This window comes from Salmo salar, chromosome ssa12 (genome assembly GCF_905237065.1).
Source record: "Salmo salar chromosome ssa12, Ssal_v3.1, whole genome shotgun sequence".
NCBI lineage: Eukaryota > Metazoa > Chordata > Actinopteri > Salmoniformes > Salmonidae > Salmo > Salmo salar.
Window position 1 is genome coordinate 40,598,878 of NC_059453.1, and position 15,651 is coordinate 40,614,528.

The 15,651-nt window shown below is 42.9% G+C and overlaps 1 protein-coding gene across 5 annotated transcripts in view; it reads right to left on the reverse strand.

The window, feature by feature from the left end:
• ripor3 (RIPOR family member 3) overlaps positions 1 to 15,651 on the reverse strand; it is a 79,810-nt gene that overhangs the window by 22,330 nt on the left and 41,829 nt on the right. For 4 of the 5 annotated variants that reach the window (XM_014131631.2, XM_014131628.2, XM_014131629.2 and 1 more), the window contains 10 exons: positions 9,101 to 9,253; positions 8,774 to 8,852; positions 8,138 to 8,161; positions 7,496 to 7,549; positions 6,964 to 7,113; positions 6,157 to 6,220; positions 6,009 to 6,052; positions 5,685 to 5,810; positions 4,713 to 4,858; positions 1,545 to 1,674 (listed from right to left, as the gene is read on the reverse strand). In XM_014131631.2, coding sequence (XP_013987106.1) covers positions 1,545 to 1,674; positions 4,713 to 4,858; positions 5,685 to 5,810; positions 6,009 to 6,052; positions 6,157 to 6,220; positions 6,964 to 7,113; positions 7,496 to 7,549; positions 8,138 to 8,161; positions 8,774 to 8,852; positions 9,101 to 9,253 — 970 coding nt within the window. Of the gene's footprint in view, positions 1 to 1,544; positions 1,675 to 4,712; positions 4,859 to 5,684; positions 5,811 to 6,008; positions 6,053 to 6,156; positions 6,221 to 6,963; positions 7,114 to 7,495; positions 7,550 to 8,137; positions 8,162 to 8,773; positions 8,853 to 9,100; positions 9,254 to 9,457; positions 9,524 to 15,651 lie in introns of all 5 variants that reach the window. The other variant, XM_014131633.2, reaches the window with a different exon arrangement.

Genomic DNA, 15,651 nt, shown 5'->3' on the forward strand with positions numbered 1-15,651 from the left:
AAGTCAAACATATCTTGAAAGACTTTGGTTGCAAGCAGGACTAAGGGTAACACCGACATCATCTTTCAGGGAGTGGTAATGAGGTGACCAATAATGGTTGCAATTGTGATCAGCTGTGTGTGTGAATTTAGCGCATATTGATGGTTTAACAGCTGGCGATAATCTAGTGCCATCGTTGGTTGCAACAGCCCCCTTGTTATTTGATTATATTCCAAAAGGCTATATTCTGGAGGCTACCCGTTACCCTATCCATTGTCACATAATGAAAGGTGTGAAAACCGATAATAGGCTACTGTGTTTCCCTGGCTGAGTTGATGAGCTGATTTGGGCCACCTGTTGATTGACAGAGGTAGGCCTAATGTAGAACAATACACTTTTCTACAGTATGGATGCTCGCCCACGTTTTATAATTAGGTTATGTATAACTTGTCAATATAGTTCTGATCTTTGTTGTGGATTGAAAGCCTATATTGTGTGGCTTTAGTGTTTACTTTCGTAAAGCTGTCAAGATGTTTATGCATTTGAACCTATCCAAAGATGATTTCGCTGAGCTGAGACACTTTGTGTAAATTATCAGACTATTTGTTTTACTTCTAGGAAAAATTTAAATAAACGAAATTAACTTGTGGGCCTCACGTATGCTCAGGCTGATCACTATATTGCCCAGCAATTCATGAGGCTCAGAGATGGAGCACGTAGCTTAGACCATTCTAGCAAGCATTAAGAATACTATGGATACATAGGCGAAACGTTTTTTATTATTTTGTTTTAAGCCTTCCCCAAACCATAGCCCTAACCTTAATAATTCGGAATGAACACCTAAACTGTTAACCTTTGAGTTGTTTCTATTTTAACCCTGTAACCACACACAATTAACCCGGTATCCACGCAGAATGAATGCCTAAAAAATAGATATTCATCCATCAGTCATTGGACCAGATTTGAACCAATTACAATTCTGGCATATGTGTGTCTGACACATGTGTGCCAGGTTCAGTGACTGTAACCACTGGACCACACAGGCACTGAGAAAAACAATAGTTTATTCTGCCTATTGCTTGCCTTCAACATACAGTATACTAAAGCAATTGATTAAAAAAAACAGATTTCCCCCAATTAAAAATACATCTAGCCCCTACAGATATGTCCATTTATTATAATCCACATAAGAAATCCCACAAGACACGCTGTAGCCTGCACATAGCCCACAGAAGGTACAATGTAGGTACGGTACTGCATTGTATACAAACACCTCTTCCGGCTGTCCCCTGGTGGCGATTCTAAATATTTGTTCAGCTATTCAAATCCTCCTGCTGGAGTATTATTTTCCTCTTGTGACGAAAGGGGTAAAATTAAGATCCAACACCTGTACAGTCCCAATCCCAGAGGATAACACATGAAAGCATTAAATACAGTTATTATTTCCAAAGTGGTCAACTCTTCTATCATTCATTGTCATAGCATACAATAGCATTACAATGAAGGATAGAAGAGTTGGCTATAGCACATACAGTATGGGACGAGGCTATGACTGGGTCACTTACTATGAAGTATTTCTCTGTGAAGCTGGGTGTGTTGGGAGGGATCCAGCTGTACACCGAGCCCTTCCTGCTGTGGATGGACTGCCTGCTGGATGCAGTGGTGATTGGCCTCATCTCCCCACTGTCAAACGGACTTGAGAGAGAGAGAGAGAGAGAGAGAGAGAGAGGGAGGGAGAAAGAGAGGGAGAAAGAGAAAGAGAAAGAGAAAGAGAAAGAGAGAAAGAATGTACACAACCGTTGAAAAGTTTGGGGTCACTTAGATATGTCCTTGTTTTTGAAAGAAAAGCATATTTTTTGTCCATTAAAATAACATCAAATTGATCAGAAATACAGTGTAGACATTGTTAATGTTGTAAATGACTATTGTAGCTGGAAATGGCAGATTTTTTATGGAATATCTACATAGGCGTACAGAGGCCCATTATCAGCAACCATCACTCCTGTGTTCCAATGGCACATTGTGTTAGCTAATCCAAGTTTATAATTTTAAAAGGCTAATTGATCATTAGAAAACCCTTTTGCAATTATGTTGGCACAGCTGAAAACTGTTGTGCTGATTAAAGAAGCAATAAAACTGGCCTTCTTTAGACTAGTTGAGTCTGGAGCATCAGCATTTGTGGGTTCAATTACAGGCTCAAAATGGCCGGAAACAAAGCACTTTCTTCTGAAACTCGTCAGTATATTCTTGTTCTGAGAAATGAAGGCTATTCCATGCGAGAAATTGCCAAGAAACTGAAGATCTCGTACAAGGCCGTGTACTATTCCCTTCACAGAACAGCGCAAACTGGCTCTAACCAGAATAGAAAGAGGAGTGGGAGGCCCTGGTGCACAACTGAGCAAGAGGACAAATACATTAGAGTGTCTAGTTTGAGAGACAGACGCCTCACAAGTCCTCAACTGGCAGCTTCATTAAATAGTACCCGCAAAACACCAGTCTCAACATCAACAGTGAAGAGGCGACTCCGGGATGCTGGCCTTCTAGGCAGAGTTGCAAAGAAAAAGCCATATCTCAGACTGGCCAATAAAAATAATTAGATTAAGATGGGCAAAATAACACAGACACTGGACAAAGGAACTCTGCCTAGAAGGCCAGCATCCCGGAATTGCCTCTTCACTCTTGACGTTGATACTGGTGTTTTGCAGGTACTCCATTTTTATTTTTATTTTAGTGTAACTCATTCTCAGAGTAAACCAAAAGGTAGTTTATATGGCTGGTGTGCTGACTGAGAAAGCAGGTCATCATGACAGAATGGAGGAGCAATCAGATGGCACTTATTGATGGCCTGTCACGTCCTGGCCAGTATAAAGGTTAATTAGTATTGTAGTTTGGTCAGGACGTGGCAGAGGGTATTTGTTTTGTGGTTCAGGGTGGTGTGTTTTGTAAAAAGGGTGTTTGATTTAGTAATTCCGGGTTTTGGTTTATGTTTAGGTATTTCTATGTGGAGTCTAGTGAGTGTATGTCTATGTTTGATTAATTGGGGTTGGGACTCTCAGTTGAAGGCAGGTGTTGTCTATCTGCCTTTGATTGAGAGTCCCATATAGTAGGGTGTGTTTGTGTTTGTATTTTGTGGGTGATTGTTCTGTGTTTAGCCTAGTGCCTTACCAGACTGTCAGTGAATCGTTCGTTTTCTTGTTTGTTGTTTTTGTATTTCGTTTTGAAGTGAATAAATGTTCAAAATGAACAATCACATACCTGCTGCGTATTGGTCTACCTTTTCCGACGATGATTTCGTTATATCGTCAGAAGACGAAGAAATGCGTGACATGGCCGAGGTTTAGGATCTGGTTAAACTACCAGCACTGTGAAGAGAAACCATGAAATGTCCTCCACCTGGAGTCTATATACCCACTGTAATCTGATCTGTCGTGGTGCAAGGGCAGAGCATTTGTGTGTGTGTGTGTGTCTGCGTGTGTTTCTGTGTATGTTTGTGTGTGTATGTGTGTGTCTCCATGGAAGGGGATGGATGAGGTAGTCTATAGCCTGTATAGGATCAGCTGTTCTTTCACAGCTGGGTCATGTTAGAGGAGAGGTACAGTAATTGTCTGGTCTGTGTTTCAGTCAGTTTCAGTCCTCCCTCTCTTAGGAATGAATGAAAAACTGGCAGAGAAAAATGCTTCAATTATCTAAATCTGTCTAGCACTGTCTTAGTAGCAGCTGCAAATATCATTATATTGATCTAATACATGCTACGTTCAATTCTCAGAGAGAAAAAAAACACAACTTCCAAACCGTTGACCTACATACAGTATGACCTATAAATAAGAACCAGCTGATTTCCCTGACCATGTGACCTGAACAGGTAAAACTCCAGGGTCTAGTTTTTACCTAGTTTCACGTTCGTATAGTTTTATTTATAAGGAAGATATTCCTACCTGCACACATCACCACTAACTTCTCAGTATAATCAGGAATAATTCAGCACCCTATAACCATAACCATATAAACAGTGTACTGATACTGATACAAATATGAAAATAAAAGTTTATTTCGAATGAAACCAACACCACCACCTCTCTGTCATGGTTTATACCAGTGACAGTTGGTTCAGGTTCTTTTAATTGCATTCTGCTCTCTACTCCGCCTATCTGCATCTCTGCATCTGTCTTGAACATTTGCTAGCAAACTGGGCCCTCACAGTTTCCTATGCCGATGAGCTCAGGACAGACACAACTGTATTTGTTTCCTGTATTTCAGCCCCTTTTCAGGTGTCCCAACTTTTCTTTTTACAAAAACAGTTCAATTTCCATCAATTAATTCAGGCTACAAGAGTGTTGGCCAAATGACAATCTGCGAATGTAATTACACTTTTTGGTGTTTTATAACAGATGTCTATTTCCATTCATCAAATGGCCGGTGCACAGTGCACTGTTTGGATGCTGGAATTATTTTTGAGTCGACGAACGTGAACAGGTAGCCTACTTTTTGAAGTGATTTGTTTGACACTCAGATGAAAATATCATGACTGGTTGTGTTAATGCCACATTAAAAGGTAATACATGTTTACCGTTAAAATACATGTCTTATAATACATGTCTAACCCATACATGTTTTTGTGCATTCACCTGAAGTCCTTTGAAAAAATAGAGAATCCCCCCCAATGTCACAATGTACTCTGCATATAAACTTAAACCTTGTAAATCATTTTTAAAATGGCTAACTGGTGTACTTACTTCCACACCACCTCTAGTTGGAGCTTGATGGTGCCTAGTTCAGTGATGTCCACTACCATGAGCTGGGGTCGAGACATGAAGAAGTCAGCACTCTTACACATTACCATGCCAACCAGCAGGGAGCCCAGTCCCTTGACCTCTGTTACCTGCGTAGAGACACATGATTGGTCAGTTGAAACGTCACACAAGGTCAGAAATGTCTTACTCCTCATTCTTCAGGTGTAGACTCCTAACAATACAACTTTCTTCTTTCTCTATCCTTTTCATTCACAGCCGTTTACCTTTTTTGTTTTTAAGGTGTATTATCATGCACTTGAAGACTACTGTTTCAAGCTTTGAACGTCTGCAATTTCAATTAGACTAGTTTGACTGGAAATCCATTGTCCTTTGTAAAGATACCTTACTTAGCCAGAAAATGGGCTTCATATCTCTTTCACAGAAGGGATGTTGTTTTCCCCATCAACAGAGAATGTAACTTCATCCACATTATGCACTGTATGCCACTGTGTTTCTGCACACAAAGGACAGGAATAAGCTTGTCATCACTACCCACATGGTCGTCCCTGACAGGATATGACGTTTACACTGGTGTGTGGGCTTCCCCCGGAGAGCATCTGAATGTATTGTCATGTGTGATCCTGATGTGCCTGGATGTACCTGACAGACACACAAATGAAGCTTCCACAGGGAAAATCAACTGCTTTCAACTGCTTCTAAATCTCAAATGTCACCTTATTACCTCTGTAGTAGTGCGCTATGTGACCATACGTTGCTCCAGTCAAAAGTTATACACTATGTATGAGTTAGACTGTCATTTGAGATGCAGCTCAGTCTAAATCTTTAGGGGCCAGTTTCCTAGACACAGATTAAAACTATTAAGAGCCAGTTTCAATACAGATTCTCAATTGAGCAAGTTTTTCAGTCCAGGACTAGATTTAATCTGTGTCTGGGAAGCCGCCCCCAAAAGCTCACCTTTATTTCAAAGTTCTCGTGGATGTGAGCGAGGAAGATCATCTCCTCCACATCCCATGACTGCCTATCATCCGTCTGGATTTTTCCACGGATCTTCCACCTCTGCCTCCCCAGACGGATCACAACCTGGATGGAAAAAAGCATACATATTTGAGACCGTGTCCCATATTGTTCCCTATTCCCTATAAAGCTCACTACTTTTGACCAAGGTCCTTAGAGCTTTAGGGGATATGGTGCCATTTCGGCCACCGCCTGAGTCTTTTACCTCAGTTGTGGTTCCTCAGAGCGTTTTTCACTGGGATATGTTTTGATAGAGGCACTCACCTCGTATTGGTCGCCTGGGCATAGTCGAGCGAAGCCGATCAATCCTGTTGGAATATATTTTTCAGACAAAGTTGAAGCTTGCCATTGAGGTGTGCCATTTTTTGTATTCCATTTCACTAGAATGATGAAGGTTGAACATATGTTTTACCTTTCATTTTGATGTGAAGCTCTCCCAAGAGAATCTCCAACTCCCCCTCCATGACACACATATCCTGAAAATATGTGTAGGTTATGATCAGCAGTGGATTGCTACTGTACTTCATTTTCACAATTTATTTATTGATCTAACTGGACCTATAGAGTTGTCTGCATGATCAGAGACTTATAATGTCTTGGTAACACTTTACACAAAGGTTAACTTTATAAAGTATTTATAGGTAGTTTGTACATTGTTTATTGTTAGTTTATAATCTATCTATGAACTAATCAACCTGTTTATAAACTACTTAAAAATCCTTTAAAGTATACTTGAATATGTCTAATAGATCTTATAGTGAAATGCTGTGTGTGAGAACCCATGACAAGAGAAGACAAATGGCAGATTCAAAGTCCATCTGTGAACCATACCTCCACACTATGTCAGTGGTAAATGGGGTTACGCTAGCTCACGTGTGACCCATACCTTCCCTCTGGAAATGGTACATAGAATTATGGTGTGTATTAGAATCCATGAAATATGAAGCGTAATGGGCCTTCAGGTGCCCATCAGTGACCTGTGACTCCAGACTCAGCGGTTGGCTGCTAAGCGTATTACATGCAAATTAACTCATGAAACAGGAAGATGAACAATCTTTTGGTTGTTTGTTTATGTCCCATATCCACCCATATGTTATAAACATGGCAACCGAAGGACACGTTTGACCAGAGGATCTGTGTATACAGTATGTGAGATAACCCATGAAATTGTTGAGGTAAATTAAGTTGTGTGGCACCCGACTGCGTGTGCCTGCAATACCTCCAGGCTGTGGCGGTAGTTACGGTTGAGTTCCTGCAGGCTCTCTCTGGAAGCCCGTGAAGAGGGCGATAGAGCGAAGGCTTTCTTCATGTTCACCGCACCCTGACACAGACGCCACTGGATACAGTAAGTCTCGTACAGCTCTTCCACCTGGAAATGTAAATATAAACAGGCAACCATTTTGTCCTCCCTCTGGTTATTTATGAGGCTGTTGCTCCCACATGGTGTTATTCTTCCTGATGCATCGATGCACATTGGCTGGTGGGAAAATCCCTCAGTGTTTGACTGTGGTGGAAACAGAATTGACACTACATAGACCTACATAGAGGTCATAGAAGTGTGGCCTGTGTGGTCTAGCGGTTTGTGCTGCTGATCCTGGTATGCATGTATACCAGAGACAGCATGGGTTCGAAACTAAACCACTGCCCCTCTGACTCATAGATGTCATACATTTCCTGTCATCTCTTCAGTATCATGTCTGTTAAATAAAAACACCAGCAATATGCATTAGGAAAGTTATGGAAGTTGTTACCTTGCTGATTTGGAACTCCAGTCTTCTTATGTATCTCTCCAATGCTCGGATCTCCTGACATCGCAAAATCACATTTTGGTACATTTTATGAAAACAATTTTTAAATGTAATTTTACATTTTTTGTCTTCTTTTTTTATACCCCTTTTTCATGGTATCCAATTGGTAGTTACAGTCATGTCTCATCGCTGCAACTCCCATATGGACTCGGGAGAGGCGAAGGTTGAGAGCTGTGCGTCCTCCGAAACACAACCCAACCAAGCCGCACTGCTTCTTGACACAATGCCCGCTTAACCCAGAAGCCAGCCACACCAATGTGTCGGAAGAAACACTGTACACCTGACGACCATGTCAGTGTGCATGCACCCGGCCTGCCACAGGAATCGCTAGAGCGCGATGGGACAAGGACATCCCTGCCGACCAAACCCTCCCCTGACCCGGACGACGCTGGGCCAATTGTGCACTGCCCCATGGGTCTCCCAGTCACGGCCGGCTTCAACAGAGCCTGGACTCGAACCAGGATTTCTAGTGGCACAGCTAGCATTGCAATGCCTTGGACCACTGCGCCACTCGGGAGGCCCCATGACAATTAATTTTGACCATTTGAAAAATAATAAGAGAGCAGGCAAAAAACGGTATCTCACCTTCTCCAAATCATACAGAAAAGCCTGAAAACAGAGGAATGTCTAGGTTTATTTCTGAGAGATCTATATATTTTACGAACTCGATACAAAAGCTATGTCTTAAAAGTTGTTTCTTTATTCCTCACATTCTCTTTCCTAGCCTCTTTCTCAAACAGTTTTGAAGGAAGAGATCCTAGATAAGGAACCTCAGATATTCTACTCCAATGTGTTTTGAGGAGACGAGAAGAGTGGATGTGAGAGATTGAGAAAAGACTGTTGAGAAAGAGCCTAAATTGCTCATTGTGACTGGACTGTGGAGGCTTTCTTTTCCATGTGTTTACTGCAGTTCCACTCATTACACTCTTAGAAAAGAAGGTTATATCTGGAACCATAAAGGACTCTTCAATTGTCCCCGTAGGAGAACCCTCTGAAAATAACTATTTTTGGTTATAAGTGGAATCCTTTCATTAATACAAGGTTCTACGTGGAATCGTTTGTCCACTAAAAGGTTGTAAGTAGAACCGTTTTCACCACCAAAGGGTTATACCTGGAACCTATGGTGACAAACAAATCAACTTTTTTTTATCTAGGAGTGTAATGCGATGAGCCCATACTTCCCATTTTCCCATCCAACAACCTCAACTACTATATACTCACCAGTCTGGAGTTCCTCTTGGTGTCTCTTTGCTGGGAGGACAGGAAGTCCATCTCCGTCTGATGGCCATCTAGATACTCCCTGCCAACAAAGCTCAATATCAGCCACCAAGCACTGTGCGTGATGCTGATTGGTGCAGTACAGTACATGAGACTTCTGAATTAACAGCAAGTTGCCCTGATGCACAGATCTAAGATCAGCTTATGTTTCCCCAAGTGTACCCCCCTACCAATTAAAGGGGAAAACATAAAACCTTAGATCGGCGACTAGGGGCAACTTCACTCTTGTCTACTCCATTGGATATTCATATGATTGGAGTTGCTACTTACTTGAGGCCTTTCCGTAAGGCCTGGAATATCCGGTCCACCTGCTCAGGTTGCTGTCCCCAGATACTGGCTCCCATCCGACTGGGAGAGGGATGCACCCTGGTAGATTTCCCCGACAGGGCCTTGGATCGAAAAGAGTTCTGTAAAGGGGAGACCCTGTATAGAGGAGAGGATGAAGAAGGCAAGCATTTACACACAGTGATGATTGCGTCTCAAATGGCACCCTATTCCCTATATAATGCATTACTTTCGACCAGAGTCCTACGAACCCTGGTTAAAAGTACTGCACCATATAGGGCACTCCAATCCTCGAGTACCCCCAACAGCACACCTTTTTGTTGTAGCCCTGGACAAACTCACCTGATTCAACGCAATCAACATATTAATCGCCAGAGTTGGGGAGTACTGAACTACATGTACAGGTAACTGTCAAAATAAAGGAAACACTTGAGTAAATGAGGGATACAAAGTATATTGAAAGCAGTTGCTTCCACACAGGTGTGATTCCTGAGCAATTCCTAAGAAATTAACATCCCATCATGCTCTGGGTCATGTATAAAAATCAAATCAAATTGTATTGGTCACATACACATGGTTAGCAGATGTTAATGCGAGTGTAGCAAAATGTTTGTGCTTCGATTTCCGACAGTGCAGTAATATCTAACAAGTAATATAACAATTCCACAACAACTACCTTATACACACAAATATATGGATGAGCGATGGCCGAGCGACATAGGCAAGATGCAATAGATGGTATAAAATACAGTATATACAGTTGAAGTCAGAAGGTAACATACACCTTATCCAAATACATTTAAACTCAGTTTTTCACAATTCCTGACAATTAAACCTAGTAAAAATTCCCTGTCTTAGGTTAGTTAGGATCACCACTTTATTTGAAGAATGTGAAATGTCAGAATAATAGTAGAGAGAATGATTTATTTCAGCATTTATATCTTTCATCACATTCCCAGTGGGTCAGAAGTTTACATACACTCAATTAGTATTTGGTAGCATTGCCTTTAAATTGTGACAACTTGGGTCAAACGTTTCGGGTAGCCTTCCACAAGCTTCCCACAATAAGTTGGGTGAATTTTGGAGCATTCCTCCTGACAGAGCTGGTGTAACTGAGTCAGGTTTGTAGGCCTCCTTGCTCGCGCGCACTTTTTCAGTTCTGCCCAGAGATTTTATATGGGATTGAGGTCAGGACTTTGTGATGGCCACTCCAATACCTTGACTTTGTTGTCCTTAAACCATTTTGCCACAACTTTGGAAGTATGCTTGTGGTCGTTGTCCATTTGGAAAACCCATTTGCAACCAAGCTTTAACTTCCTGACTGATGTCTTGAGATGTTGCTTCAATATATCTACATCATTTTCCTCCCTCATGATGCCATCTATTTTGTGAAGTGCACCAGTCTCTCCTGCAGCAAAGCACCCCCACAACATGATGCTGCCACCCCCGTGCTTCACGGTTGGGATGGTGTTCTTCGGCTTGCAAGCCTCCCCCTTTTTCCTCCAAACATAACAATGGTCATTATGGCCACAAACAGTTCTATTTTTGTTTCATCAGACCAGAGGACATTTCTCCAAAAAGTATGATCTTTGTCCCCATGTGCAGTTGTAAACCGTAGTCTGGCTTTTTGTATGCCGGTTTTGGAGCAGTGACTTCTTCCTTGCTGAGCGGCCTTTCAGGTTATGTCGATATAGGACTCATTTTACTGTGGATATAGATACTTTTGTACCTGTTTCCTCCAGCATCTTCACAAGGTCCTTTGCTGTTGTTCTGGGATTAATTTGCACTTTTCGCACCAAAGTACGTTCATCTCCAGGAGACAGAAAAGGTCTCCTTCCTGAGCGGTATGACAGCTGTGTGGTCCCATGGTGTTTATGCTTGTGTACTATGTACTATTGTTTGTACAGATGAATGTGGTACCTTCAGGTGTTTGGAAATTGCTCCCAAGGATGAGCCAGACTTGTGGAGGTCTACAATTATTTTCATGAGGTCTTGGCTGATTTCTTTAGATTTTCCTATGATGTCAAGCAAATAGACACTGAGTTTGAAGGTAGGCCTTGAAATACATCCACAGGTACACCTCCAATTGATTCTAATGATGTCAATTAGCCTATTATATAATTTTCTGGAATTTTCCAAGCTGTTTAAAGGCACAGTCAACTTAGTGTATGTAAACTTCTGACCCACTGAATACAGTGAATTATAAGTGAAATAATCTGTCTGTAAACAATTGTTGGAAAAATTACTTGTGTCATGCACAAAGTAGATGTCCTAACCGACTTGCCAAAACTATAGTTTGAGTTTTAATGACTCTAACCTAAGTGTATGTAAACCTCCGACTTCAACTGTACATATGATATGAACAATGTAATATATGTAAACATTATTAAAGTGGCATTATTTAAAGTGACTAGTGATCCATTTATTAAAGTGGCCAATGATTTGAGTCTGTACGTAGGCAGCAGCCTCTCTCTGTTAGTGATGGCTGTTTAACAGTCTGATGGCCTTGAGATAGAAGCTGTTTTTCAGTCTGTCGGTCCCAGCTTTGATGCACATGTACTGACCTCGCCTTCTGGATGGTAGTGGGGTGAACAGGCAGTGGCTCGGGTGGTTGTTGTCCTTGATGATCTTTTTGGCCTTCCTGTGACATCGGGTGCTGTAGGTGTCCTGGAGGGCAGGTAGTTTGCCCCAGTGAGGCGTTGTGCAGACCACACCACCCTCTGGCGAGCCTTGCGGTTGAGGGCAGTGCAGTTGCTGTACCAGGCAGTGATACAGCCAACAGGATGCTCTCAATTGTGCATCTGTAAAAGTTTGTGTGGGTTTAAGGTGACAAACCACATTTCTTCAGCCTCCTGAGGTTGAATAGGCGCTGTTGCACCTTCTTCATCACACTGTCTGTGTGGGTGGACCATTTCAGTTTGCCGTGATATGTACGCCGTGGAACTTAAAACTTTCCACCTTCTCCAGTACTGCCCGGTCGATGTGGATAGGGGGTGCTCCCTCTGCTGTTTCCTGAAGTCCACGATAATCTCCTTTGTTTTGTTGACGTTGAGTGAGAGGTTGTTTTCCTGACACCACACTCCGAGTGCCCTCACCTCCTCCCTGTAGGCTGTCTCGTTGTTATTGGTAATCAAGCCCACTACTGTTGTGTCGTCTGCAAACTTGAAGATTGTGTTGGAGGCGTGCATGGCCACGCAATCATGGGTGAACAGGGAGAACAGGAGGGGGCTGAGTACGCACCCTTGTGGGGCCCCAGTGTTGAGGACCAGTGAAGTAGAAATGTTGTTTCCTTCCTTCACCACCTGGAGACGGACGGTCAGAAAGTCCAGGACCCAATTGCACAGGGTGGGGTTGAGACCCAGGGCCTCAAGCTTAATGATGAGCTTGGAGGGTACTATGGTGTTGAATGCTGAGCTGTAGTCAATGAACAGCATTCTTACATAGGTATTCCTCTTGTCCAGATGAGATAGGGCAGTGTGCAGTGTGATAGCGATTGCATCGTCTGTGGACCTGTTGGGGTGGTATGCAAACTGAAGTGGGTATAGGGTGGCAGGTAAGGGGGAGGTAATATGATCCTTGACTAGTCTCTCCAAGCTCTTCATGATGACAGAAGTGAGTGCTACGGGGCGATAGTAATTTAGTTCAGTTATCTTTGCCTTCTTGAGTACAGGAACAATGGTGGCCATATTGAAGCATGTAGGGACAGCAGACTGGGATAGGGAGCAATTGAATATGTCCGTAAACACACCAGCCAGCTGGTCTGCTGATGCTCTGAGGACACGGCTAGGGATGCCGTCTGGGCCAGCAGCGTTGCGAGGGTTAACACATTTAAATGTCTTACTCACGTCGGCCACGGAGGAAAGGGGGGGACCCGCAGTCCTTGGTAGCGAGCCGCGTCGGTGGCACTGTATTATCCTCAAAGCGGGAAAAGAAGGTGTTTAGTTTGTCTGGAAGCAAGACGTCGGTGTCCGTGATATGACTGGTTTTCTTTTGTAGTCCCTAATTGCCTGTAGACCCTGTCACATATGTCTCGTGTCTGAGCCATTGAATTGCGACTCCACTTTGTCCCTATACCGACATTTCGCTTGTTTGATTGCCTTGCGAATATTCAGCCATATTCCCAGGGTAGGTTATATTCCTTGGTTGAATGCAGTGGTTCGCGCTTTCAGTTTTGCGTGAATGCCTCCATCTATCCACAGTTTCTGGTTAGGGTAGGTTTTAATAGTCACAGTGGGTACAAACTCTCCAATGCACTTCCTTATAAACTCACTCACCGAGTCAGCGTATACATTGAGGTTATTCTCTGAGGCTTCCCGGAACATTTCCCAGTCCGCGTGATCAAAACAGTCTTGAAAGGTGGATTTCGATTGGTCATACCAGCATTGAATGGTTCTAGTCATGGTTACATCCTGTTTGAGCTTCTGCCTGTAGGACGGTTGGAGAAAAATGGAGTCGTGGTCGGATTTGCAAAAGGGAGGGCGGGGGAGGGCCTTGTATGCATCGTGGAAGTTATGGTAGTAGTGGTCCAGTGTATTGCCCGCGGGAGTGCTACAGTCAATGTGCTAATCGAATTTAGGTAGCCTTGTTCTAAATTAGCTTTGTTCAATTCCCCAGCTATAATAAATGCAGCCTCAGGATATATGGTTTCATGTTTCCATGAAACAGAGAATGTTACAATCTCTGATGTCTCTCTGGAAGGCAACCCTTGCCCTAATTTTGTCCACCTTGTTGTGTAGAGACTGGACATTGGAGCGTAATATACTCGGAAGCGGTGGGTGGTGTGCATGCTTTCAAAGTCTGACCAGGAGGCTACTCCGTTTACCTCTCCTGCAGCGACGTTGTTTGGGTCGGCCTCTGGGATTTGATCCAATGTCCTGGTGGTGGTCCAAACAAAGGATCCGCTTCGGGAAAGTCATATTCCTTGTCGCAATGTTGATAAGTTGACTTCACTCTTATATTCAATTGTTCTTCCCGGCTGTATGTAATAACACTTAAGATTTTCTGGGCTAACAATGTAAGAAATAATACATTAAAAAAAATACTGCATAGTTTGCTAAGGACTCGAAGCGAGGTGACCATCTCTGTCAGTGCCAACAACATCTCTATGGCCCCATAGAATGACAATGCCCCCATCCACAAGGTACGAGTGGTCACTGAATGGTTTGATTAGCATGAAAACGATATAAACCACATGATGTGGCCGTCTCAGTGCCTGAGACAGCGTTTTTTACAACCATCATCAAAACACCAAATGATGGAATTTCTCATGGAAATGTTGCATCCCTCCAATAGAGTTCCAGACACTTGTAGAATCTATGTCAAAGCGCATTGAAGTTGTTCTGGCTCGCCCTATTAAGACACTTTGGGGCCAAGTTGGTTGTAATTTCAGTTTGATCCACCTGAAAAGACAGAACAAATACTTCTGACTTCAACTGTATACATATTTTTGTTTTAAGTCATCCCAAGTGGATGGGGTTGGTGGGGGGGGGGACATATACCTATAACTCCTTTTTATATATTGTTTTACTATCCTTCAAATATGCATGTTGCATAAGATACCTTGGATGGCTGAGTTGGTTCCCTCCAGAATCCCTTTCCCTATGTGTAAACTTGACTATGTTCACCCTGGATAGAGCTCTACTTAGGTTCAGTTTAACATGGTAGAATTTTGCTCTAGTCTAGGAGAGGTAGATGCTGCCTTCCGACAGGGGGAAGGCCAGCATAGGTTTTCTTCTGGGTATTTTGTTGTTTTTAACTGTTTTTTATTTTCTTTATATTTTATTACTCTGACCTTTCAGATTGTACTAACATTAATTTCTGATTACTATGACTATGCCTAATTCACATACTCTAGGCTCCACATGCATTATCAGCTGGAACATGAAATTAATTAACCAGGTGGTCAAGCATAGCCGAGTGTATGCTCATCTTACATTTACATTTACATTTAAGTCATTTAGCAGACGCTCTTATCCAGAGCGACTTACAAATTGGTGCATTCACCTTATGATATCCAGTGGAACAACCACTTTACAATAGTGCATCTAAATCTTTTAAGGGGGGGGGGGGGTTAGAAGGATTACTTTATCCTATCCTAGGTATTCCTTAAAGAGGTGGGGTTTCAGGTGTCTCCGGAAGGTGGTGATTGACTCCGCTGTCCTGGCGTCGTGAGGGAGCTTGTTCCACCATTGGGGTGCCAGAGCAGCGAACAGTTTTGACTCGGGCGCCGATGAGAGTTTCCTGGACCGTGGTGTCGTTACTCAGTTGGGCCTGGACACTGTTCACTCGATTCACCCCTCGATGTCAACGCTCTCCATGGGCAGCTGTCTGGGAGTGTCTGGGAGAGTCTGCGACAGTGTCTGGGAGAGGACTGTCCCTGTCATCCTGCATCTCTCTGGAAACCACCAGGAAAGGATCCGTTTCCATGTAATCGACTGTCCTCACTCTCCCCTGGTTCTTGGCCATCCATAGTTAAAGCTGCACAACCCTCAGATCGACTGGACAGCCGGAAGGGTAACCACTTGGAGTTAATTTTG